The sequence below is a fragment of the Natrix helvetica genome (genome assembly GCF_964273705.1).
Source record: "Natrix helvetica genome assembly, chromosome: 2".
In the NCBI taxonomy this organism is placed as follows: Eukaryota; Metazoa; Chordata; class Lepidosauria; order Squamata; family Natricidae; genus Natrix; species Natrix helvetica.
This window is the reverse complement of record NC_138552.1, coordinates 238,342,215-238,369,413: the sequence shown is the minus strand read 5'-3', so window position 1 is coordinate 238,369,413 and position 27,199 is coordinate 238,342,215. Positions and strand designations below refer to the sequence as shown.

Genomic DNA, 27,199 nt, shown 5'->3' with positions numbered 1-27,199 from the left:
ACAATTTTTGAATGTTTCTCATCTTCAACAAAATGTAAATGCAATAAAACCCGTGCAAGGCAGAAAAAATTATTTATCTCTCCTCCCATTATATTTTTGTGTATATTGTTCCATTTCTACTGTTTACAGCATTACATGTTTTTTCCTTAACCAAAAATAGCATCGTCTCCAGATTAACATGAGAACTGCTTGTAGTTAAAGAATTGTTTTAAACAGGATTTAAGATATATATATCTTGCTATATAGTGTGCATTTTGGCTTTTGGCAATTGTGTAGAATTGTGTGCCTGAGTTTTCTCACATTACGGATTCTCTATTTGTTTAGTATTTCAGAAAAGGACTCTTGACTTCCTTAATCATTAACTTTCTCCTTAATGTGTTACTTGCTGGAGATCTATTTGTGACCAGAAAAGATAAATTCAAGGTGATGGGGGTAGGGAGGAGTGTTGTATTCAGCTTGAGCTGTTAACTTTCCTATGCTGTAAACAGCTTTATCTTTAGCTCCTAAGGGTATGTGAGCACATTATTATTATTATTTTAAATAGGGAGTTCTGAGATTGAGTTGTTTGTACAATGGATTAATGGTGCTGGTACAAGGGAAATCTGAATACAAATAATCCTCGACAGTTCATTTAGTTCAGCGGTTCTCAAATAGTGGGGCGCGCCCCCTGGGGGGGCGCGAGGCTCCGTAAAGGGGGGCGTGAAGGCTCCTTTCCATCTGGGTGCAACGGCGGCGGCGGCATGGGCGAGGCATAATATATCCCGCCTGGAAGTGGCAGCACTTCGGACTGTGGATTTTCATTGGAGCCGCGGGCTGGAGCTGTGCAAGAAGCCTGCTCGGGCGGGGGTGGGAGGGAGGGAAGCATGGCTGTCCCAGGCTTCCCTCCCTTCCCCCCCCCCAGCCCAAGCAGACTTTTTGCACAGCTCCAGCCCGCGGCTCTGATGAGTCTCTGAGCAGTCCCCAGCGCTGCCACTTCAAGCCGGGATATATTCTGCCATGCCCTCGGCGGCGTCTTTATGCAGGTAGCTCGCCTCCCCGCCAGCAGCTCCACCGCCAGCATTCCGTCTGGAAGCGGAAGCGCAACAGCCGCTGTTGGGGAAGGGACAAAGGGGCGGCGGTCGCCCGATCTTGCCACCGCCACCCCTTCGCCCCTGGTAACGGCGACTGTTGTGCTGCTGTTTCCAGCTGGGATGCTGGAGGAGCTGCTGGCAGGGAGGGAGGGAAGAAAGGGAGGAGGGAGTAAGGATAGACAAGCAAGAGGGAAAGAGGGAAAGAGGAAAGAAGGCAAGCAGGCAGGAAGGAGGCAGAAGGAAGGAGGGAAGAATGGAACTGGAAGGGAGGCAGGGAAGGAGGGAGGGAGAAAGGAAGGATAGGAGGATAGGGAAAGAGGAAAGAAGGCAGGCAGGCAGGGGGAAAGAGGAAGGAGGGAACTGGAAGGGAGGCAGGAAGGAAGGGAAGGAGGAAGGGAGGGTGGAAGGAAGGATAGACAAGCAAGAGGGAAAGAGGAAAGAAGGCAAGCAGGCAGGAAGGAGGCAGAAGGAAGGAGGGAAGAATGGAACTGGAAGGGAGGCAGGGAAGGAAGGAGGGAGAAAGGAAGGATAGGAGGATAGGGAAAGAGGAAAGAAGGCAGGCAGGCAGGGGGAAAGAGGAAGGAGGGAACTGGAAGGGAGGCAGGAAGGAAGGGAAGGAGGAAGGGAGGGTGGAAGGAAGGATAGACAAGTAAGAGGGAAAGAGGAAAGAAAGCATGTGACTACGGTGGGAGACGAGGAAAGACCGGTGTGCTATGTTATGCAGAGGTGTACTTGTAACAATTTTATAGACAAATTATACTATTTACAGTCGCGCGGGGGGGGGGGGCGCGAAATGTTTTCTTCTTCCCAGGGGGGGGCATGACAGAAAATAATTGAGAAGCACTGATTTAGTTCAACGTTACAATGGCACTGAAAAAAGTAATTTATGACCATTTATTCACACTTATGACCATTGCAGCATCCCCAGGATCACTTGATTTACATTTGAATGCTTGACAACTGACTCACATTTATGACGGTTGCAGTGTCCTGGAATCATGTGATCCCCTTTTGTGACCTGACGAACAAAGTCAATGGGGGAAACCAGATTCATTTAACAACTGTGTTACTAATTTAAGAATTGCAGTGATTCACTTAATAAATGTGAGAAAAGTCATAAAATGGAAAACTCACTTAACAAATTTCTCACTTAGCAAGATAAATTTTGGGCTCAATTGTGGTGTACATGTATTAGCACCCATTCCTTTAATTTTCTAAATATCTTTTACTCTTCTGGTCCCCAGGAAAGAAGGCTGTTTTGGATTCCAGCCCATTTCTCTCTGAAGCAAATGCTGAAAGAATTGTGAGTACACTGTGCAAGGTTCGAGGTGCTGCACTGAAGCTGGGACAGATGCTGAGCATTCAAGGTAAATATCAAGGGAACTCATCTAGGTTCCCCCCCCCCTTTTTTTTTTCTTTTTCTTTTTAACACTTTTAAGTTTACTGGGATGAAGTACATTGGGAAAAGCAAGGATAGGTGAGCACATTCAACAGTATTGGATAATAATTTATTAAATGTATTTGCCACCTGACTCCATCATTCCAGAGGGCACATTACATGTACAATACAATACAATACAATATAATACAATACAATACAATAGCAGAGTTGGAAGGGACCTTGGAGGTCTTCTAGTCCAACCCCCTGCCTAGGCAGGAAAGCCTATACCGTTTCAGACAAATGGCTATCCAACATCTTCTTAAAGACTTCCAGTGTTGGGGCATTCACAACTTCTGGAGGCAAGCTGTTACACTGATTAATTGTTCTAACTGTCAGGAAGTTTCTCCTCAGTTCTAAGTTGCTTCTCTCCTTGATTAGTTTCCACCCATTGCTTCTTGTTCTACCCTCAGGTGCCTTGGAAAATAGTTTGACTCCCTCTTCTTTGTGGCAACCCCTGAGATATTGGAACACTGCTATCATGTCTCCCCTAGTCCTTTCTCTTAAGCTAGACATACCCAGTTCCTGCAACCGTTCTTCATATGTTTTAGTCTCCAGTCCCCTAATCATCTTTGTTGCTCTTCTCTGCACTCTTTCTAGAGTCTCCACATCTTTTCTACATCATGGTGACCAAAACTGAATGCAGTATTCCAAGTCTGGCCTTACCAAGGCATTATAAAGTGATATTAACACTTCACGTGATCTTGATTCTATCCCTCTGTTGATGCAGCCTAGAACTGTGTTAGCTTTTTTGGCAGCTGCTGCACACTGCTGGCTCATATTTAAATGGTTGTCCACTAGAACTCCAAGATCCCTCTCACAGTTACTACTATTGAGCACGGTACCATTTATACTGTACCTGTGCATTCCGTTTTTGTTGCCTAAATGTAGAACCTTATTCTTTTCACCATTGAATTTCATTTTATTAGATAGTACCCAATGTTCTAGTTTGTCAAGATCCTGTAGTTTTAGAAGATGGTATATAACAAAAATGTCTTTCTCGGTAAATCTCAAAGGCTGTCCCCTGTCTTAAATGAACAAGGCTTGTTGACGTTTCATCCCTCCTAGGACCAACTATAGGTTGATTTTTCTAAGATTGTATATCTCTACCTGGATCCTTGTTCGATTTGATAAGTAGTTATTAACCTCATTTTTTCAAAAAGTATGCTGGATCAATCTAATCCACTTTTAGCCTGTCCTGTGCTGAGTGGACTAGATTTCCAACTGCTGGAAGGACTTATAAGAATATCTAGGTGAATACGGTTGCAAATTCGAATGTAATTAAAATTCTTTCTCAGACTTCTCCCACAATGCAGGAAGTTTGGAACTGGGATTTGAAGACAGGGTATGGATATTGAGTGTAGGATTGCATCCCATGTCTGTTTATAGTAGATGGGTATATACACCAAACTGAAACATGAATTGTTTGACTAAGAACTCTGAATAAGCTATAGTTGGTAAGGTTTATGTATAGTGCTAAGTTATAAATCATGTTTGGGAACTACAATTGCGTAATTTATATCACATACTAAGCCATAACATGTTTTTGGTTTTGGCTTTGCACAGCGTACGGATCCAATCAATATATCAACATTGAAGTAGAATTTTTGTAATGTTGATATCACACTAGCCCAGTGATGACGAACCTATGGCACGCGTGCCACAAGTGGCACGCGGAGCCATTTGTCAGGGCACGCGAGGCGCTGGCCAGCTGTGTTCACCTTTTTAAAAGCTATTTTTCGCCTTCCCCAGGCTCCAGAGGCTTTATAGGAGCCTGGGGAGGGCGAAAATAGCCTCCCCCGCCCCCCCGGAGGCTTCAGGGACCATCCGGAGGCTTCCCTGACGCCTTCGGAACGCTCAAAACGACCCTCCGAGCAAACCGGAAGTGACTTCCGGTTTGCTCGGAGGGTCGTTTTGAGCGCTCCGAAGGCATCAGGGAAGCCTCCGGATGGTCCCTGAAGCCTCCGAGGGCCTTGGGGGGGGGGCGGGGAGGCTCTTTTCGCCCTCCCCAGGCTCCTATAAAGCCTCTGGAGCCTGGGGAGGGTGAAAAAAGCATGTAAAAATGGGGGGGGGCATTGTGCGCGCATGCGCACTGGGGGATTGCGCGTTGGATTATAGCTGCGGCACGCCCGCACACGACCCCCCCGCACTCCCCCCACTTGTGGCATGCGAGCCAAAAAAGGTTCGCTATCGCTGCACTAGCCCTTTTTCCTTCTCCTGTTTAATCTAGGTGTTGCTAAACATTTAGCCTGAGGCAGGCTTCAAAGAAACATGAACTCTTGGTCATGGGTCATTCATCTTCTTATTAAAGTAACATGACTGAAACTTCATATTTAAAAGAAAGTTGCATTTAAAAACTAATGAAAAATGAAAAAAACTGAAAATAATTTAGATTTCAGAAGGAAAAGAAAACACATTTCATTTTTTCAAAGCAATAAAATAAAGAGAGAATTGAGTGGCTTAGTGACCAAGGCAGCTGTCATACTTTCAGGATCAGACAAAGGCACAGAAACAGTGACAAGAAAGGGCTACTGTTCTGAAACCTTGTTTCGGGTACTTCCAAATGTGAGAAGCAGCATATTGGACTAGTTAAATCTTTGTTCTCTTCAGGATTAATAATATGTCAAGAGATGCCACTACATCTTATCCCTGTAATTCTCCACTACAGTTGCTTATATTAGATGTCTATTACCAAGATCCTGTAAATTAAGAATCTATTTGACACAGCTTAGTAGGTAGGTAGATATATCCATATAAGCTTTTACTAGAATTACTAGCGTTTGCCCCAGAGATGTGAAATGTCAGCCATGAAAGTTTATTTTAAGACTCCACAATACTTCACAGTCTTCGCCCCCATACCACATATTTTTTAAAAATGTAGTGGATTATCTCAGGTTGCTAATGGGATTATTGGTTAACCTTTAAGACATCCTAACATGTTGATATAATAGACTAACATGACTCACTTTCTGGAAATTGGCCTAGAAAATGTTTCACTTATGTGACAAATATACCTAAATTATGCCGTTTCAATCCAGCAGTTCATCAGGTTCATGTGGACAAATATGGAACTGAATGTGTTGTAAACGAAAATGGAATTTAGGTATAAATCGTGCTGTGCACACCCAGAGCAAGCAAAAGTGGAATTGTTAATATTAATGTTATCGGAATTGTGAAGCCAGGAGAAACAGCTGGCATCCCAGCCCTTCCTGTTTAAAATTAAACATTTTTTCTATTATTCCAATATATTTTTTATTTTTTAATTATACATTTATATTGTTTGTGAACAGAGTTGGTTCTGGGTATCATTCATATTAATTCAATGGTGATTACTTAAATTTGAGAAATGTGATAGAGATTACTAATATTGTTATTGAATCAATTTTTCTATTATTAACAATGCATTGCAAATGTTGCTGGAGGGTTTCAAAGGGGTAAGCAAAACCTTAGTGAAAGCAATATTAACGGAATCTATCGATGTACAATTTGTATTGTTTCTCTAAATTCTTCCACTTTTTTGCCGAGTTTTGTGTTTTTCTTGCTCTGAAAAGAATCAGGCAATTGGGCTGCCCACACCAGATGCTTAGCTCAGTCTACTGTCAGTAATAATATTTGTTAATGTTTAAGTCAATGTTAGGATAAATATTATTTAAATGTTTTATCTTCTTGCCTAATAGGCTGCCTAGAATCACCTCTGGGTGAGATGGGCAGCATATATATATAATTAATTAGTCAATCATTCAATCAATCAATCAATCAATCAATCAATCAATCAATCAATGGGTTGCTGCAGCCTGCCTGTAGTTGTTTCATGTCCTAAAACTAACTGCTAACTCTATTTTATGATTAATATGGTTTATAACAACTCACTGGGAAAAGGAGCCAGCTGAGTTTTATGGAATATCCATGCTTATAAAGGAATGGATATCAAGAAGAGAGCTCATTTTTCCTGTTTACTTCAGCTGGGTGCATCATTGCTTAGAGGTAGTTGCAAAAAAGTCTTTCTAGGACATGTCTGATAAACAGGAAAACTATGAAATGGATTGAATGGTATGCTACATAATGCAGGACAAATTTACCCAATGTAGTGTCCTCCAGATATGTTTAACAAGAATTGCCACCAATCCCCACTCAGAATAATTCAATATTTAATTCAGCATATCTGGAAGCCACCAAGTTGGGGAGGGCTGTGGTAGGGAATGCATAATGCTTTGTGGTAGCTCTGCTTCATTCTCTTAATCTATTCTCCTTCATTGCTCACTCTGTTTGCGTGATCTTACTTTCAACTGATTTCCTGATTTACCAACCCTAGTAGGTGAGTTCCCAGCTACATTTGCTCTCTGTTCTGTCTCCTGTCTTTTGAAATGGTTTCCTCACAACCTTCCACCACCTCCTATAAAATTATAACTGTGCAAGGTAGAGACTTTTGTCATCACCACATGATGTAGGTATGTTTTGGTGCTTCTGCTAGATGGAAAGTACAGTTTATTATTAAATTATGCCACTTTGGAATGATTCCTCTAGGAGTCCTTGAAAGCTTGGCAGACCTCTTAATACATTGCAAGCAAGCCAGATATGTCCAGAAAGAGACATATCTGGTCATATTGTTAAGATTTACATTCTGCTTTTTGGATGGAGTGAAAGACAGAATTGAGGCAATTGACATATTGACAATTAAGAAGCAGCTGTTATCATGGGAATAATCTGCTTAATCGAGCTGTTTTATTACGATTTAGTGGGGACAGCTCTGGAATAAATAATTTCAGCATTGAGTGTTTCAAACTTGTTTCTTAAGAGCAGATGACAGTAATATTGTGGGACAGTCTACATTTTGTAGGCTTCTAAAAATAGCATACATGAAATCTAGCACCCCAAATTTTGCTTTAACACACGGCTCTTTGGCCTGCATGTTCACTATCTGATTTGTGGCCTTCCTGCATGGAAGTGCCAAAATGCTTGAGTTTTAGTTGTTTGCACATTGAGTTCACTTTTGGAATGTGGGTAGTTAAGGGTGGGAATGGGTGACTGCCTGCTCCTATTTTCATCCTTAATCCCTCACACAATTTTATTTAAAAAATTAACCACACCCCTTTTGAGGGATGTCATCACGTCATCAGATTGCATTGCCTTCTGTATTCCCCCAAAAGGTCATGAGTCTGAATTGCAGTCTCTGTTCCAAGAAACTTTACCCGATCCTTCTTTAGCAAAATGTTTGTGAACCTAAGTATGAATGTAAAGATTTGGTGTAATAGTTAAGATGCTGACCTAGAAAAAAAGGAGACTCTAAGGTCTCCTTTAAGCGTGAAAGCCAACTGGGTGAATTTGGACCTGTTACTCAGACAGCCCACCCCATCTCATAGGCACACACACAAAGACACACAGATGGCTTGATGAAAATGCAATAAAATAATACCTAGGGATAGCTCAGAAGTAAGGATCCTGTCACTATGACTAGCAGAATGAGTATAAATTGTGCAAAATATCTACTCTTACATACACTGTATTGGTAATCCTTCTTAATAACAAAATGGCTTCCTAACTGTTGCTCAGTATTTTGATTTAACACATAGAACGTGCATGATCTTCTGTGGTGTTATTTGTGCTGAGGATAAGAAAACCATAATGTACAATATACATTATGTTCCTATCATACAATGAACAAGTTAAAATGCTTGGCTGTGACTTGAGATCAATAAGAGAGATTGGAAATAAAGCCTTTTATAATTGTGGGCTGCACCATGTTTTTGTCACTGTATAACTGATCCTTGTTGGGTTTTTGTTTCCATTCTTTTCTCTAGATGACGCTTTCATCAACCCACAACTCCAAAAGATTTTTGAACGCGTTCGGCAGAGTGCAGACTTCATGCCTTTAAAGCAAATGATAGTAAGTCACTGGTTTAGGAACATGAGAGGTGAAAACTTGGGAACAAATCAGACCACATCATTTATACAATGTCTGCTTATGCAGACTCTGGTATTCTTAGGCAAATGGGTGAAACACAGGGCCTATTCTTGCTAGATTGTAGCCATAAATGCTCAGCCTTTTTTTCTTTTTTAATATTAGCTCTCTGCTTTGTAAGGAACAGTTGTGGGACATATCGTGCAAATAAATTGCCATTGGCTTTGAAACACATTGTTGATGTTTGTTTAAAATAGTCCATACCTTAGTATATAAGAAAGCTTAATTTATATTTAGATAATGTAATTTTTTTTGTTTTTATTTTGCTGCTAGAAAACATTGAACAATGATCTTGGCCCTAACTGGCGTGATAAATTGGAGTCTTTTGAAGAGCGACCTTTTGCTGCAGCTTCTATTGGACAAGTTCACTTAGCTCGTTTGAAGAGCGGCAAAGAAGTTGCCATGAAAATCCAGGTGGGGCTGGTAGCTTCAGTGTTTATCCCAAATGTGTTTTCTGATCATATATTTGGCAGTAATATTGCTGCTGGGGATAATGTTTCTAGCTGTTTGATGGGTCTACTGGCTGGAGGATACCAGAGTCCCTGAGCTCCTTGCCATGTTTAGCCTTCTGATATTTAGGAAAAGCACCGTACAACTTTCACATTAGAAATAGAATTCAAAAAGACATGCACCTGTATACCTCCAATGAAATAAATTAAATCAAAAATCCCAAAGAAAAGATATAAAATGGGAAGTTGAAAAAACACTCCAGATGAGGTTAATAGGAAACCATTTTTGTCTTATTTGAAAGAAAAATAACACAAACATGCACTGGTAACGATCAGAATCTGAGTACTATTTGATGATTATTTCATTTGAAACATTCTGGAATCTAAGAAAAAAAATTAACCACTTTGTTAAAAAATGTCCCATATTTCATCTTAACTTTAGAATAAGCAATTGGGTTGAACATTCTTTATATATAAGGCAATACTTATTTGTTGCCAGTTAAGCATAGTAACTGCATCTGCCTTTTCCTTTTATGGTGAAATCAGAGTGGGTAAGGGGAAAATAAGCTGCTTTATTGGGCAGCTTAGACTGCATCAGGCTCATGCCCTCACAGCTTGAGGTTGATTGTGATATGATCTTAGATTTATTCTTTGGCTGTGACAATTGCAAGAGATTGGTTCATGTGTATTAACTTTCCATGCCTGTTCATCTAATTGATTATCTGAATTTGCATCTGGTATCTAATTCTGAGAACAACTAATGCAAACCATTCTGTGTATGGAAATCCTGGCATTGTACTTGGCATAATTCTTGATTCTTTGGGAGTTCATTTCTATCAGTGGTTACATTGCTACTTGTTTTTCAACAGTATTTTTTTTTTAAATCCAGCAATCTAAGTTAAGATGGGAGGAATTAAAATGTTCTTTAAACTGTTTGAGTCAGTGAACCACCTGGAGCAAAAATATTGAAATGTGAAGGTGGCTTTTCACTCTTAAAAAAAAAAAGGAGGCAGCAGAGTAATCTGCGTTTTCTACCTCAGGGTTTCTACTTATACAACGGCATAATAGAAAAGAGATTATTCTGAACATAAAGAACCCTTATAAAGGATTTTGTGCTGACCCTTTGTTACTTGATAATTAAATATGAAATGCCATTCCCCCCCCCTCCCACCACCCACAGAAGACATAATTTATAAGCAAAGATCTTAATATCTTTCATATACCTCTCCAGAAAATAGTGGGTAAGCCTTGCATTTGTAAGTCTGCTAGCAGTCAGTATAGGTATTATAAAGCTAGATTGGCCAATGATCAGAGTTGGTAGTAAACAGCCTCTTAAGATCCTCTGTTATTTTTTCTATGCCGAGTCCAAACCATTATTATATTTTTTAGACTTAAATGAAGAATAATATTTAAGTTACGTAGATGCATAATTAGATGCTTTATGTGGGCAAAAAAGGAGTGACCTTAGAAATACTTGGAAAAACATATCTCTTTATTATTGACATATTACCTGGGACTGCTCGGTTGTGGCTTTGCACTATTAGGAACACTGCAGATTTCCCACCACTAATTTAAAGGATATTAAGATTCAGAATCAATTCTCTGCTCATCGTTGTCCTTTTCTGTCTTGCAGTATCCAGGAGTGGCCCATAGCATTAACAGTGATGTCAGCAACCTGATGACTGTCTTGAGTATGAGCAATGTTCTTCCAGAAGGTAAAATTGTTCAAGAGGGAGGGAATGTTGGGTTTCAGAGGTTTGTGTTGAAAGAGTTGATCTGTTTTCCTCTTCTAAGTGATACTCCTAAAACAGATTGTGCAATTGGGGAAGCCTTTATGTTTTTGAGAAGTGTTTCCCACTGTTATCTACAGCGTAACAGAGTAAGGAGATTTGGATAGGCCCCACACTGTTAGCCTTCTGTGAGACACTTAAAGCCTGGTTGTTCCTGTAGGGATGTTAATGATCTCTGCTGGTTGGTTGTAAAAAAAATTCCTTGACGTTGAACTTTGGTTATGTGAATTATTATTTTATTGTTCTTTTAACCTTTTTTTTTGTATTGCTCAGAATAATCACTGTGAAATGAATAGCCGTATAAAATGTTCAAAAGACAATTTTAGCATAAAAATTAAGATGCATTATTTATGGCTTTAGCCACTGTGTACTTATGCTTTAGGTATCTGAAAAATGACCACATCTGTAAAAGAACACAGCATTAATAATAGAATAGAATAACAGAGTTGGAAGGGACCTTGGAGGTCTTCTAGTCCAACTCCTTGCCTAGGCAGGAAATCCTACACCACTTCAGACAAATAGTTACCCAACATCCAAAATTTATGCTTAGTTTTAAGTATACAGAGAGAGAAGATGAGAGAAAGATTAGCTTGTTGTGTAATACAGTATTCGTTGTCCTATTGGCAGTTTGTGGACTTTTTCTACTTGGCCACAAATTGCCAATAGAAAAAAGAATACTGAACACAATTTTGTACCTTTATTTTGTAGCCTTCATTAATTTTGATAATGAAAGAATGAGGTAAAATGACTTCCAGTTTTTTTATGTGTGGTTTTCTCTAGTAATGGACATGATGACCAATGGTTTCCATACTTGCCCTGTGTATGCCATATCGAGGATGGCTTTGATCTCACAGTAGATATAAGCAAGCCAAGATGCTAGTTTAAACCTACTTCTCTCCCCTTTTCTTTTGCGTCTAGGTCTTTTCCCCGAACACCTGATTGAAGTTCTAAGGAGAGAACTGGCCCTGGAATGTGATTACAAGAGAGAAGCTGCCTGTGCCAAGACGTTCAAGTGAGATCCTCTTCCTCTCTTTGTTCCCGATCTTCCTCTTTTAGGAAGCATTATTGGGGAGGTACACCAAGATAGCATTTATGCTGCAAATTGTGAATGCAATTTTATCTTAACATAACTTTTGGGAGTAAGTAGTATCGGAAGCTAAAAGAAAAGACTGCAAAACAGAGTGAATGTCTTGGGTAAAACATTTTTTTAATATTTGCTGATCAAATTGCGCAGAAGTTTTAAGATGTTTCATTGATTTGTTGCCATTCAGGGAGCTGCTCAAGGACCATCCCTTCTTTTATGTCCCTGCTGTGGTGGATGAGTTGTGTGGTCAGCGTGTCCTTACAACAGAACTCGTGCCGGGGTTTCCACTGGATCAGGCTGAAGATCTAAGCCAGGAAATTCGGAATGAGGTACTCTTTCATCTTCAGTGATGACAAAAGAAGATCTGTAAATGACCACAGTCTAACTTCTTTCTCAGACATTTTGTAAGAGACACTTGTGAAGTCTGTGGGTTAGAGCTTTGGTAAGGGTAATAATCAAATTATGTGGTTGAGCACCTTTTGTTTCATTGGGAAGGATATTACAGAGTCAGTTTAGTTCTTTGCTTGGAACAGTTTTCAAGTAAAAAGATACGGAAGTCTTTTTGCATCTGTTGATTTAACTCTTTAAATCTGTGTCTCCAGTGAAAAGTTTTTCTGAGGTACTTGGAGATTTTTCAAGCTCTGCATTTCAAACACTGAACTTCATCTGGAAGGTTAAACTGCAGGCTATTATATGTTGGATTTTACTCATTAACCAAGAATGAATATATATATATTTGAAGTTTTAAAGAGATATCTTTTCCAGCTATAGGAAATGCTTACAAAACTCTGAAGATAATTCTGAATACGGGGCAAATAATATTCTGGGCAGACAGTTCTCTGCTACTGAACATTTTTTCCCCATGTCTGTTCCTGTCAAACAGCTTTGTGACCTTGTGAGGAGGACGGCAAGCTTGTCAGAAAAGTTCACCTTCTATTTCCTTGGCCAAGTAATGATAAATGCATCATCTTCTTATTGCATAAGCACCCAAATATAGGTTTCCAAGTTAGGGGCAATTCTAGCTGTCCAAGTCTGATGGAAAAGTACTGTCAGTAAACAAGAGACAGAGGAGAGTTGAAGCAAAGGACAAAGGGGGAATTGGAATTGAATATGGCAAGGATTAGAGAGTTAACATTAAGTCTGACAATCCCGCATTGGCAGACAGAGTTGTCCTTGTGTTTTAACATATCCTGTAGGAAGCTGTAAACATGTACCAATTGTCAGCCTAGTGCGTATTTTCACAAATACTAGTAATTGGGTAAGATTATCAGTATAGGCTTGCCTTATTGTCTGTATAAGTGTAACTAAGTAGTGAGACTAGAATTGTGTTGTGTGAGCACAGTTGCCCACAAAACACACAACTTATTTGCTGGAAGCAAGAGAATGAAAAAACGTGTTTGGGTTTCTATTTTAGATTGGGTCAGAGTTGAAATGCATTGCTTTTTCTTAATTTGATTTTGTCTTAACTTAGCTCAGTGTGGTCTGTAGTAGTCTTTGTTCCCTTGTTCATTTGCAACTCTTGGTTTCCTATCAGTTACTATAGCTCCCTTTTCATGCCCTTTCATTCTTTCTATTCACCCCCCCTCCAGGTAAAACAAAATGTTTATGTCCATGTTTCCTTTCTGCTACTTGTCTATGTTTTGTTTCAAGCAAATGTTTTTTATAATAATTTGAGTATCTAAGATGGTGTGTTTATTAGAAAACTATGTATAATATGGACTATTTTCTTGTATCATAGACTATTAGAATATCCCTCTTATGCAATAATGATAACCCCCTTTTTAAAAAAAAACTATAAAGTCTAGAAAAGCAAATGGTCAGATGGCAGTGCATTTTTTGACTTAGTTAAAGCTACCTTTTTGAAAAAAAGCTTTTGAATATTTTAATTTTCAAGCTGTAGAAGGATGCAAGTTCTCTAACTATTTGACAGCTGTAAAGCAGTAGTACTGTTTTTTTCCTCCTCGTGCAAGTTCTGCCTTCAAAGAGAAGAAATATTTCATATATCCAGTATTATAGTTATAGAGTTGTAATTTTGTATGGTTTATGTCCGTGATGGTGAACCTGTGGCACGCGAAGCCATGTTGCCAGCACGCATGGCCTTGCCTGTTTGTTTTCTGGCGTGCGTACACATGTGATAATCTGTCCTTCGCATGTGCATCAGTGCCGAAAACCGGTGTGCGCATGCGCGTCAACCAGCTGATCATTAGGCATGCATGTGCACTAGAACTCGGAAGTTTGGCTTTTTCGAAGTGTGGCCCTAATGAGCATGTGCATGTGTGCAGGACGTTTCTGCATGACCTTTTTGGCACTTGGTGCCTAATAAGTTCACCATCACTGGTTTATGTCCTTTAGGTTTACCTGTAACTGCTGAGAAAGCTGCTATAGGTGTTTTGATCCTGCTCCATTATAGTCAAATCTTTTATCAGATCAAATTGCTTTTTGCATCTTGAATCATACATTGGAATCTAATCATAGCACCTATCTTGAACTCCAATTATTTGTTTACTCCTAGTATATATTGCTTTATTTATTTTTACTTCTATTCCACTTTGTTTTGTTTGTGATTATATTTGCAGATCTGCCACAACATATTGGTTTTGTGCCTGAGGGAGCTATTTGAGTTCAGGTACATGCAGACTGATCCAAACTGGTCGAACTTTTTCTACGACCCAGAATCGCACAAAGTAAGTGTCTGAAAGTTGAAATGCACACTCTAGGATTTATTTCCTTTTTGCCTCCTAACATTATTTCCGGTAGCTTTGTAGTAGGACAAGTGGACACTTGCTTTTAAAGTATGTATCAGTTTTGGGGTGAGGGGGCTCTATTAGTATTCGAAAAGATTCTGAGTCATTCCAGCCATTTTTTGGTTCTTATAAAGCACTGGTTACACCAGACAATGTTTGTCATCTTGCCATCCATAGGATCTGTGTTTCAGAAGAAGCTTTGTACCCTCTGACATCCACATATTTCAGGAAAAAAAGGATGATGACATGTTAATTTTATGCCAAAATATATTGGTTCTCTAGCTAAGGAAACTATAAAAGGATTTGGGGGAAAAACGTGAGAGAATAGAATTTCTGGAGTATATTGAACAGTATTTTTATGATGTTCTCTGTCTTCCTTTTACTCTCTGAAGGCGAACAGAAGAGAACAAAACAAATTTTAAATTATAGCCCAAGACCTATGCAATGTACCTTAAAACAACTCTTGTTCAGTCCAAAGATATTGTATTGTAATAGTTTAATTTATGGTGGAATTCTGTTATTACTCTGAATATGTTGCAGCCCTAGGGCTAATGTGCAAAAATTGGTAATTAAAAACATCATTTCCAGACACATATCATTTAACAAAATTTCTAGATACCATTGATTGGAGAGGCTGGGTAGTCTTTCCATCTAACAATGAATTAGTTAGGAGTAAAGATCTTAACTGAACTTACATTTTAGGAAAAAAAACATATTATTGGCTGCCATTAAGTCCACTTAAGTACTGCAAGAATTTGTTTATATTTGCCATCCATAATTGCAGAAGGAAGGGGATTAAATGTGAATAAAGCCTATTTGATTCTGGTTATAGGGTAACTTAGATAAATAATGTGCAGGATCTGATTGTCTTGATCACTGAGGAGGCACATTATGCTGAAGTTCAGTGTCTTCTGGTCATTGAAGTGTCTTTGATAATATCATCAGGGAATATCTTTATTTGAAGTGGTAAACTGTAGCTTTCCACTGCAGAGACAACAACAGAGCCTGGTCTCTAAATCCAATGTTAAAATATTGCTCTGCCAGATGAAATAGCCTACTTGTATCACAGATAGTCCTTGACTTACAACCACAATGGAGCCTGAAATTTACATTGCTAAGACACTGGTTCAGTGAATTGTGCTGCATTTTACAACCGTTTTTGCACCAGACTGGTTAAGCAAATCATTGCAACTGTGAAGTGAATCATGTGGTTGAGTGAATCTGGCTTTCCCCAGCTGGGAAGATTACAAATCACATGACAGTGTAACTGTCAAAAATACATGCCAGTTGTCAAGTGCCCAGATTTTGATCATGTGACAATCTGGATGCTTCAGCGGTTGTATGAAAACTGGCTTATAAGTAAACTTTTCACTCCCTTTATAAACTTTGAACGATCTCTAAATGAAAGGTTGTAAGTTGAGGACTACCTATATGTGCCTCTTCAGCTGCTAGCAAAATATTTTACTGCTCTGTTTATCCAGTAGTATGCTTATTATAAGATGTGCTATTTTGTAATGTATAGCGTAATGGTATCATTTTAGGATTTTTTCAGCCATTCCAATGAAAAGTAGAATGTAGCTTCTGAGAAACGAGATTAAGTGTTCTTTCTGACCGTTCATTTAGAAATGAACCCTCTGGAATAGTTCTGCTTTCATTTAGAAAATTTTGTACACCTCTTTCTAGGTGGCACTTCTGGATTTTGGAGCAACACGTGGCTTTGATGAGAAGTTCACAGATACCTACATAGAAGTAAGGGCTCTAAATTGCTTCAGAGCCTGTTGTGGGGCTTGTGACAAGTAGATGATAACAGCTTTTTGTTACATACTTTTTGTGATTTTTAAATTTTTTAATTCAATTTATAGGTAGACCTTGGGTTCAGTGGGAATTGGAGCTGCCATTGCTAAGAGACATGGTCATAAAGCACATCATGTGGCTGCATTGCTTAGCAACGGCAGTTCTAGCAGTCCTGGTTGTCATTGTTAATCAAGTATCACATAGATCATTAAGCAGGAGCCTCACATGATCACAACTTCCAACTTCCTGCCGGCTTCCCTGTTGACTTCGTTTGTGGGATGTTGGCAGAGAATGTCAGAAATAGAGATCACGTGACCATCGCTCGCTGGAGTTATAATCGTGAGCCAGACACCTGGATCCAATCATGTGTCTGCAGGGATGCTATGCTGCTTAGAAGTCTGAGGACTAGTTGTAAATACCATTTGCTCAGCTCAGTTGTAAGTACCATTCGTTCGACTCAATTTCAACAGAATGAAGTCTTAACCCAAGGTCTACATGTATATCTTCAAATTCTGAGAGTATGTTCTTTTATATTTCAGGCAACATAACTTTACATTTCTTGTCTTTGCCTCCTAAAAGAGAACCAAAAATATTTAATCATTAAGTCCAGACTTTTCTTCTGGTGACAAATGTCATATTTTCTTTTTCTATTATGCTTCTCAGCCCAGATGGATAATATTAATATTAAATATCAAACAGTTGTTAATATTTAACTAAACATCGTGATAGCCGGTCTTCCTATAGTTTGGTTGTAGTATAATGTATGTATTATAATCAAATTGCCATAGAGGGAAAATGGCTGTCTGATTAGCTATATATGAACAATTATTTGATATTTGTTCTGCAGCAAGGGTGTCAAACTGCGCTGGTCACACTCACGCCTGGTTTAGTGAAGGGGGAAAAAGTTGCGATATGTCACATGACACCGCCATGACAACGTGAGTTTGACACCCCCGTTCTACAGGATCCAGATGCTAATATAGGTTGTGATAAAAATCACATTATTTTTAAGGTACTTTTGTGTTCCTTTTGGAAATCTTACCTTAGTTTCTTGATACTGATCTCTCAGAAGAAATATTCAGATATTTCTCCTGAAATTTGGGTTCTCATTTCTGCCTTACATGTTTTGGGAGACAGCAGAAGCGCTTGCTTTTTAAAGTCAATACCTTTTAGGAATTGCTAAGATATTACAAGGGTGACTTGCTTCCTTATGAAATAAATGCTTTTCTTGACTGCAAAAAATGCCTAATTACATTTGTTTTTGATTTCTTGCCTCTTATAGTTAATCAAAGCAGCTGCTGACATGGACAGTGAGAGAGTGCTAAAGAAATCAATAGAAATGAAATTTTTAACTGGCTACGAAAACAAGGTATGTTGCAGAACCAAACGGTCCCTACTTCACTACTGCTGAGTGGAGTTTTCTCAGTTAATAGAAGGGAATGCAACAAATATCCCTTCACACACACATAGGTCTGCTATTTTATAGGGTGTCAATTTTTTCAACTTTCCAAACATTAGGGGTGCTCTAAAGTTATGACCTGCCTTGGGTATTGTAAATATATTTTAGTTACTTTATAATAAAAAAATGTATATATCCAAAACCTGAAAAATCACTGTAACTGCAGAATCATAAATCACCCTCTTTCTCTTCCCTCATATAGTTTAGTATGTTATGTTAAGAAATCTTGACAATCCAGAAACTGTACTTTAGCTCTAATCTATGGCAGGAGAAACATCTGTCCTGGTGATCTTGAAAAGAGTCTTCACTGTCAAGGTTTGGATTGAGCCTTTTTATAGGAAACAATCCAAAAAGAAAAACACAATCTGAGTTAAGCTGTCAAACACTTACAGAAGCAGGTGCTAACTTTCTACATAATATTGAAAACTCAAAATTTAGTAAAAGGCAGCAATTTTCCCATTTTATATAACAAGGAAATGATTCCAGCTGAATATTTTAATAAATAAATGGAGGAGGAACTGGTGTATAAACTAGGGGATTTTCTCTTTGCTGTTTTCCATAATTTGAGGTCTGTGCATTGATAATTGTATTTTATATTTATGTATATGATATTTTCTTTTCAATAGACCTGCTTGAAGTAGCTGATCGCAATCACTTTCTGTTTTGTTTTTAATTAGGCTATGGAAGATGCTCACTTGAATGCTGTCCTTATTCTTGGAGAAGCTTTTGCATCCCATGAACCTTTTGATTTTGGGTGTCAAAATACCACCGAAAAGATACATGGATTAATCCCAGTCATGTTGAAGCACAGGTTGGTCCCTCCACCAGAAGAGACCTATTCTCTTCATCGGAAAATGGGTGGCTCTTTTCTCATATGCTCCAAGCTGAAGGCCAAAATTCCATGCAAGAATATGTTTCAAGAAGCCTACAGTAAATACTGGAGTAAAAAGACCCAAAAAGAGTAGTGGCACAAAAAAACTATTAAATATTATTGTCTTACGAATATGGCCCAATCATCAAGCTGTGGCATACCACATACTATTTCTTCCCTCTCACGCCTTCAGAATTGCTTTAGCAATGCAACAGATGATCTCCTGGAAGCAGAATAATTTTGAGGAAATTGTGCTTTTGTTGGGTACAGTTCCTCTCAACATTCTCACCAGATTTTAGGTGTATTTCCTATTTTATAAAAAAATATATAGTGGTTTGCTAGTTTAGAAGATGTGGAGGCAAAAATGAACTGCTATGTTTCATACTGCCCTAGAACTTGGCGATCGTTTTCATATTTTAACATTGGTAGCTGAGTTGACTTTTTTTTAAGAAAAAAAATATTGAGGTGGAACATAAATCGAAATGAGCTGGCATAAAAATTTATTTGTACTTCTTGAAATGTTATTTTCCCCATCTTCAAGATTTTTTTTCAATTTCCTTCTAATGTTGAAAGACTTTCTTCTGCCGTTTCATACTGCAAAGAATAGAATGCCAATGTAATTTACAACAAAACCTTATTTTTGTATGATATTTGGTGGGAGTCTCTAATGTTTGGGATTTTCTTATAGAACAGTGTGAAATATATATAAGTGGAGTCTCTGGTGCTCAACAAAACAGGATGTTAAAGAATCAGACAAAAACAGTTCATTGGTGTATGTAGAACATCTTACCTTGAAATTTGGTTGCTTATCTTTGATTCTTTTGAGCTATAAGTAGAAGGAATGTAATTAACAAGGTTGTCTCAGAAATTGGGTTTACTTGTTAAATGGAGATTTAGAAAAACCAAAGCTCAGTGGCATTTATAAGAGCCCAGGAGCAAAACTCTAATTTCTCCATCTTAATATTCGGTAGTGCAACTTTTGATAAAGACGGAAGATGTATATTCAATATCAATTATGTTTCAGAATTGCATTGAAAAGCATGATCTACATTTAAATAGCTCAGTGCTATATATATATATATATATATATATATATATATATATATATATATATATATATATATATATATATATATATATATATATATATATATATATATATATATATATATATATATATATATATATATATATATATATATATATATATATATATAATGAAATAAATACATTTTGTAACTGTTCAACTTTGAACTTACTTGCAATAAAGAGGTGCTTGTGCAAAATATTGTGTTGGTGGAATTAATTGTCTCGGTGATAAGAATCTTTTTTGTTTTTGTTTTAGTCTTTAGACAGTTGGAGAAGCATGTTAGACATAATTCAATACAAATAAACCACAGCCGCTATCCATTGAGTAGGAAGATTTTGATATTTACATGTGTTCATCGGAACCTGATTTTTCAGTTTATATACCACCTTTCTATCTTTATGTAAAATAATTGTTAATTTAACCCCAAAGTCAAACTCCGTTCCCTAAAGAGTTTTAATAACTTGAAAAGCCTCAGGTGAGGATGGACAATGCCCACTTAACAAAGAATAGAGGAAATTTTCTGCCAAAGATCTTGTAGTCCTGCTTTTCCTCTAAATATTCTGAAAATGTGTTGATTTGAATGCATGATCAGGCTTCATCTGGACTTTCCTATTTTGCTAAAATAAATACTTTAAAGATACATTGCTATGGCCTGAAGTGTAGGCAAGCTGACATTTTGCAAATGTTTTGGGTTGTGCCTCCTACAATCTTTTGTGTTGATCTTGCTGCAGCTGGAGCTGATAGTAGTTGTCAAAAACCTCTAGAAAACTAGATGCTTCCCTACAATGTGTGTCAAAAAATACTGCCCTTTATGCCAAGAACAAGATTTGGCTAAACATAAGTAAGAATTGAAATAGCAAAAAAAGTTGGAAAGCTGAATTTGAAGAAAGCAGGCTGGGAAGCCTTTGAACTTGGTTATTGTTGAAGACTCCTAAGAATACCATGGGCAGCCAAGAAAACAAACTGAACAAATCCATCCGGAGTTCTCAGATGGGGCACAAATTAACCAGGTTCAAATTAAACTAATTTGGACATATTATGCAAAGACTCCACTCTCTGGAAAAAAGGTCTAATGCTGAGAATGGTGGAAGGAAAAAGGATGACCAGCAACAAGGTAGATGGATTTGGCTACGTATAGTGGCGATGAATGCCACTTTTGGAGATTTGAAAGAAGATGTTAGGGGTAGATCATCCTGGAGAAAATATACGTATTTTATGTGGCTGCTGAGACTCAAAAATGATGGCATATAATCAGTTACAGCAAGAGTTACCTTGTGCCCTGGAATAACTGAAGTAAATACCTGCTTTGAAACCAGAAAGTTTAACTGCAACATTCTTTAGCTGAATTCTGAACTAATGCTTTTAACATTTTCTGCTTAAGATGGTTAATTCTGTTACCGAATGCGTTAACAATAAATCAATTGAATTTATACCTTTATGCTTCACCAGAAAGTATAAATCCTGCAGGAAAGAAGTAATAACAAATATTTCCCACTTTCTCTTACCTAAATCAATTTTCCTACTAAAATTTAGAATAATGGGTGATAGAGAAAAAGGGTTTTGCTGTAGATACACCAGTAGTTAAAAAAATGTCTTTCCAATAATATGATAGAACTTCAGCAGGTCTGCCATTATTTATTCCAATTTACATCAATTTTGGTTTATCTCCTAATGCACAGAAGTGATTGTGAGAAAAAGGTTTTAACGATAGCAAGCAGGTTTTGTGGACAGTTTTCTATGTTCGCCAGTACCTTAAAACACAAATTGCTGCTGAAGTAAAGTGCATAAATTAGTCATATTTCCCACCAATCTATAGTATGATTATTTTTTAATTGATTCATATTTGTCTTTCAATATGATAGTTCATTTTCAAATTAGCAAGGATTTGGGAAAGGTGTCTATTTTATCATTTTATTATTTTATTGGTCCTAAAGCTCACTCTTGTTGCCTAAAATATCTTGCAGATGGTTCTATGCATTTAGATAAATTGATCTTATTTCTTTGGAGTTGTTTACTGTGTTATTCATATAGTGCATAATTGATGGTATTAAAGTGATATCATGGAAAGGATATCATGGAATTCAGGTCCTAAGTTCATAGAAAAATGAATAGATTTTTGTACATTATAAAGCATTATTTGTATGGTGCATTGTTCCGATAGACCACTACAGACTTCATTTCATTCAACAGGAAATAAACATTTTAAAATTCTGTACTCTACTGCAATATTAGAGAGTTAGAGGGAGATGAAATGTGTGAAAAGATGGAATATGAGCATTACTAAGAGTATAAAAAGCTGACAAGGGGCTTGTTAAACCAAAAATATTAACTGCCAATAGGAATCCGCTTAACATTACTGTATAAAGTATCACCCTTCCAGATGTGATTATCCAAATGCCCTTAATCAAAAAAATTTACAATCTTATTTACAAGGAATAAACTATTTGATGTATTTGAAAAATTTAATGCCAAGAGAAGAAAACCACTTTCTTCCTGCTTGTCCAAAAAATAAGCCCCCCCAGGATCCTTACCATACAATACAATAGCAGAGTTGGAAGGGACCTTGGAGGTCTTCTAGTCTAACCCCCTGCCTAGGCAGAAAACCCTATACTGTTTCAGACAAATGGCTATCCAACATCTTCTTAAAGACTTCCAGTGTTAGGGCATTCACAACTTCTGGAGGCACGTTGTTCCACCGATTAATTGTTCTAAATGTCAGGAAATTTTTCCTCAGTTCTAAGTTGCTTCTCTCCTTGATTAGTTTCCACCCATTGCTTCTTGTTCTACGCTCAGGTGCCTTGGAGAAGTTTGACTCTTCTTTGTGGCAATCCCTGAGATATTGGAACACTGCTATCATGTCTCCCCTAGTCCTTCTTTCTATTAAACTAGACATATCCAGTTCCTGCAACCTTTCTTCATGTTTTAGTCTCCAGTCCCCTAATCATCTTTGTTGCTCTTCTCTGCACTCTTTCTAGAGTCTCCACATCTTTTCTACATCGTGGTGACCAAAACTGAATGCAGTATTCCAAGTCTGGCCTTACCAAGTCATTATAAAGTGGTATTAACACTTCACGTGATCTTGATTCTATCCCTCTGTTTATGCAGCCTAGAACTGTGTTGGCTTTTTTGGCAGCTGCTGCACACTGCTGGCTCATATTTAAATGATTATCCACTAGGACTCCAAGACCCCTTTTACAGTTACTACTGTTGAGCAAGGTACCACCTATAATGTACCTGTGCATTTTGTTTTTCTTGCCTAAATGTAGAATCTTACTCTTTTCACCATTGAATTTCATTTTATTAAATAGTGCCCAATGTTCAAGTTTGTCAAGATCCTTCTGTATCTTTAGCCTATCTTCTGGAGTGTTGGCTATTCCTGCCAGCTTGGTGTCATCTGCAAATTTGATGAGTTCTCCATTTATTCCCTCATCCAAATCATTGATGAAGATATTGAAGAGTACTGGGTCCAAAACAGAGCCTTGGGGTACTCCACTGCATACTTCCCTCCATGAAGATGCAGTTCCATTGAGAACTACACGTTGAGTGCGGTTGGTCAGCCAGTTATGAATCCATCTGGTGGTGATGCTGTTCAACCCACATTCTTCTACTTTATCTAGTAGTAGGTTATGGTCTACCTTATCAAATGTCTTACTGAAGTCCAAGTAAACTATATCGACGGCATTCTTCTGGTCCACTAATTTTGTCACATTATCAAATAATGCAATAAGATTAGTCTGTCATGATTTATTTTTGACAAACCCATGTTGGCTTTACTTTGTTTGCTTTTAGATGTTCGCTAATTCGTTGCTTATCTTTTCCAGAATCTTTTCTGGTATTGAGGTCAGGCTGATAGGTCTGTAGTTTCCTGGATCTGTTTTTTTTTCCTTTTTTGAGGATGGGAACCACATCAGCTCTTTTCCAGTCCTCTGGTAGTTCCCCGGTGCTCCAGGATCTCTGAAAGATATAGTTCAGTGTGAGAGCTTGTCTGCCAGTTCCTTCAGAACCCTGGGGTGTAATCCATCCGGTCCTGATGATTTGAACTTGTCTAGGGTAGACAGTTAGCCTATTTCAACTTGTGTTCCTAATCTGATTTTTGTGGTGCTGCTTTTGATAGGTTGGACTGTTTTATCCCTTTGTGTAAAGACAGATGCAAAATATGAGTTAAATAGTTCTGCTTTCTCCCTGTTGCTTGTCACCTTCTTGCCACTTTCTCCCAGCAATGGACCAATTGTTTCCTTAACTTTTTTCTTGTTTTTAACATGTTGGAAGAAGCTTTTTTTGTTATTTTTTACTTTTGTGGCAAGCCTTTCTTCATTGTGAGGCTTAGCTTTCCTCACTTCATCTTTACATGCTTGGGCTATTCGCTGATATTCTGCCTTAGTTATTCCCCCCCCCCCCCCTTTCCACTTTTTTTACTTATCTTTGTCTTTCAATTTGTCAGAGAGTTCTTTATGCAGCCATGCTGGTTTCTTTTGGGAGCTGTTATTTTTCTTCTTCATTGGTATTGTGCTAGACTGGGCTTTTTTAATCTCACTTCCCAAGCTTCTTGAGGAGTTTTCCCCTTGAGGATTCTCATCCATGGAATTTTTCCCAAGCTCTCTCCAAGTGTATTGAAATTAGCTCTCTTAAAGTCCAAGACTGTAGTTTGACTTTTTCTACTACTTGTGTTTGGATAATGTTGAATTCCAATATTGCATGGTCACTTGCCCCCAGGGTTCCTGTGGCTTCAACACTTTCTATCATTTCCTCTCTGTTAGTGAGAATTATGTCCAATATGGCTGATCCCCTTGTTCCCTTCTCTACTTTTTGGGAAACAAAGTTGTCTGCTAGGTTTGTTAGGAACCGGTTGGATCTTCCACGTGGTGCAGAATTTTGTTTCCCAGTTGATGTCAGGGTAGTTAAAATTCCCCACTACTATTGTGGTGTGCTTCCTACATACCTTAGTTAGCTGACAAGCAAAAAGTTCATCTACTTCCTCTGCTTGGTTGGGTGGCCTGTAGTATAGACCTATGGCAATGTCATTTCCCCCACAACCTTTAATATTGACCCAAATGCATTCAAGATAGTTCTCATCATTGTTGTGCTTTATTTCTGTAGAGAGGTAATTATTTCTTATATATAATGCAACTCCACCTCCTCTTTTATTTGGTCTATTTCTTTTAAATAATTTAAATCCTTCTAGCTGTATGTTCCATTTGTCAGTTTCATCCCACCAAGTTTCTGTAATGGCAACAATATCGTATCTGCCCTCTTTTACTTGAATTTCTAATTCGCCCTCATTATTCCTCATACTCTGTGCATTGGTGTATAGACATTTGAATCCATTTTGATTGACCCTGTGTTTACTGTCTACATAACCTGTGTTATGCCTGACTGCCCTATTTTCTTGCCACTTGTATGATTCATGCACATGGTATGGTACTCACTATTAAACGATTGATTTTGCTTGACAGCGGGAGTGATAATCGTACCCGCACAAACATCTGTGTTACATGCATTGATAACCCTATGAATTTTAGATTGCTGGGGGCAGAAATGTTCCATATCAATTAATTCTTTGTCCCTGCTGTTCAGTTTAAATGTTTATCCAGAAAATCTGTGAATTTAATGCCAAGTAACTCAGTCCCTTTCTTGGATGGGTGCAAGCCATCTCTTTTGTACAGTTTTTCATTGGACTAGCTGCAGACATCATGACTAATAAAACCAAAGCCTTCCCTTTCACACCACTCCTTTAGCCACACATTAAACTCTGCTACACCCTGGCCCTTCCCTTTTTGTTCCTTATATACTGGTAAAACCTCTGAAAAGATAAGCCTACAGCCTATACTACTAAGTTCATACCCCAAGCTCTGGAAATCATTCTTCACAGAAAGTACATCTTTTTGGGACAGATCATTTGTGCCAAAATGTATAATAGCATCAACATCACAGTCCTTACTTGCATTCTTGAGTATCTTAAGAATACACCTCTTGTCTCTGCTGGCAGTAGCACTTGGCAGACACCTGACCTCTTTTAAAACCTCCATATCATTTCCTAAATTTACATCCCTTATGATTGAATCACCAACCAGAAGTGACTTCTCTTTTTGCATACCTTGCTCTTCTTGTGTGACTGATGTGTGATACCTGGTTCCCCATTTCGCCCTTCCGAAGTAAGTTCTTCATTTTGGACCACGATCCCCTGCTTATTTGAGTCATCATTATCACAACTCTTTAGTGTCTCTTTGGACTGTCTCTTTAGTGTCCCCATTAGGGTCAGCAAGGGCACTATATCTTTGCAGGCTGCTCTTCTCCTGCAGGATCTTTGCGGGGGGGGGGGGCTGATAGCGTGGCATCTCCATAGAGTGGAATGGCTGAATTGGACACCTAATTTCTGCTTGGAGAGCACAGATTAGAGATTCTAGATAGGTAATCTGTCTATGTAGACTAGTAATTTGTTTACAAAGGGGACAGTATCCAAATTTGAAAAGAGTACTGCGAAAGACAGGTGCAAGACAACTATTACATTGAACTAAACCAGTCATTTTGAAATAAAATAAAATCACAATTTCAAGCGCTCTAATCCAGAATGTATTATTACTATTTTGGTTTATGGACATATGATTCTACCTACTCCTCTTTGTCTCTCTGCTTCCCCCCTTCCAGCCAGCAGCTCCAATCACCAGCCACAGGAAAGTTCAAATGAAATGGAGTTAAAGGGCCACTACCTACTCCTCTTTTTCTCTCTGCTCCCCCCCCCCCCTTCCAGCCAGCAGCTCCAATCACCAGCCACAGGAAAGTTCAAATGAAATGGAATTAAAGGGCCACTACCTACTTCTCTTTGTCTCTCTGCTTCCCCCCTTCCAGCCAGCAGCTCCAATCACCAGCCACAGGAAAGTTCAAATGAAATGGAATTAAAGGGCCATTATCTACTACTCTTTGTCTCTCTGCTTCCCCCCTTCCAGCCAACAGCTCCACTCACCAGCCACAGGAAAGTTCAAATGTGCTTGTCCTTGATGCCCTTTATCTGACTGTTCCCAAGGAAATGTTGTAAGTCTGGTGAGATTCTTGTAATATGGATGACTAGCAATAAAGCTTCTGTTTGGGACTATTCATGAGTGGTTCTGGTTGCTTTCACCTGACCTGACAGTGCTTTGTGCATCACTTATTAAATGATTTTCCAAACAAGAGGAGAGACTCAGTGAAACACAGGTCTATGTCAAAGCAAATCAGAAATACATACTGTAATGATGCTGTCACTAAATTCTCTGAACATCTCATGACTGAAGTTCTGCATGTTGTTATATCTTCACAGTCAAAGACAATAGCCATACTATGTAAGTTATGTGGATTTAAATTATTTTTAAGACAAAGCATGCTTGATTTTGTCTAGACAAAAGTGGTCCAGCAGTTTGATGTTAGCACCATCAGGATATTTAACAATATCATTGCCATAGAAAAAGGCATGGGCT

At 38.4% G+C, this 27,199-nt stretch overlaps 1 protein-coding gene across 1 annotated transcript in view; it reads left to right on the top strand.

Moving 5' to 3' along the window:
• Window positions 1–19,103, top strand: part of COQ8A (coenzyme Q8A) — a 72,661-nt gene extending 53,558 nt beyond the window's left edge. The window contains exons 6-15 of the mRNA XM_081941647.1: window positions 2,315–2,437; window positions 8,307–8,392; window positions 8,741–8,881; window positions 10,550–10,631; window positions 11,625–11,718; window positions 11,978–12,119; window positions 14,367–14,474; window positions 16,218–16,283; window positions 17,611–17,697; window positions 18,465–19,103. Of these exons, the coding sequence (XP_081797773.1) occupies window positions 2,315–2,437; window positions 8,307–8,392; window positions 8,741–8,881; window positions 10,550–10,631; window positions 11,625–11,718; window positions 11,978–12,119; window positions 14,367–14,474; window positions 16,218–16,283; window positions 17,611–17,697; window positions 18,465–18,752 (1,217 nt within the window). The 3' untranslated portion in view covers window positions 18,753–19,103. The remainder of the gene's footprint in view (window positions 1–2,314; window positions 2,438–8,306; window positions 8,393–8,740; window positions 8,882–10,549; window positions 10,632–11,624; window positions 11,719–11,977; window positions 12,120–14,366; window positions 14,475–16,217; window positions 16,284–17,610; window positions 17,698–18,464) is intronic.
• The last annotated feature ends 8,096 nt before the right edge of the window (window positions 19,104–27,199 follow it).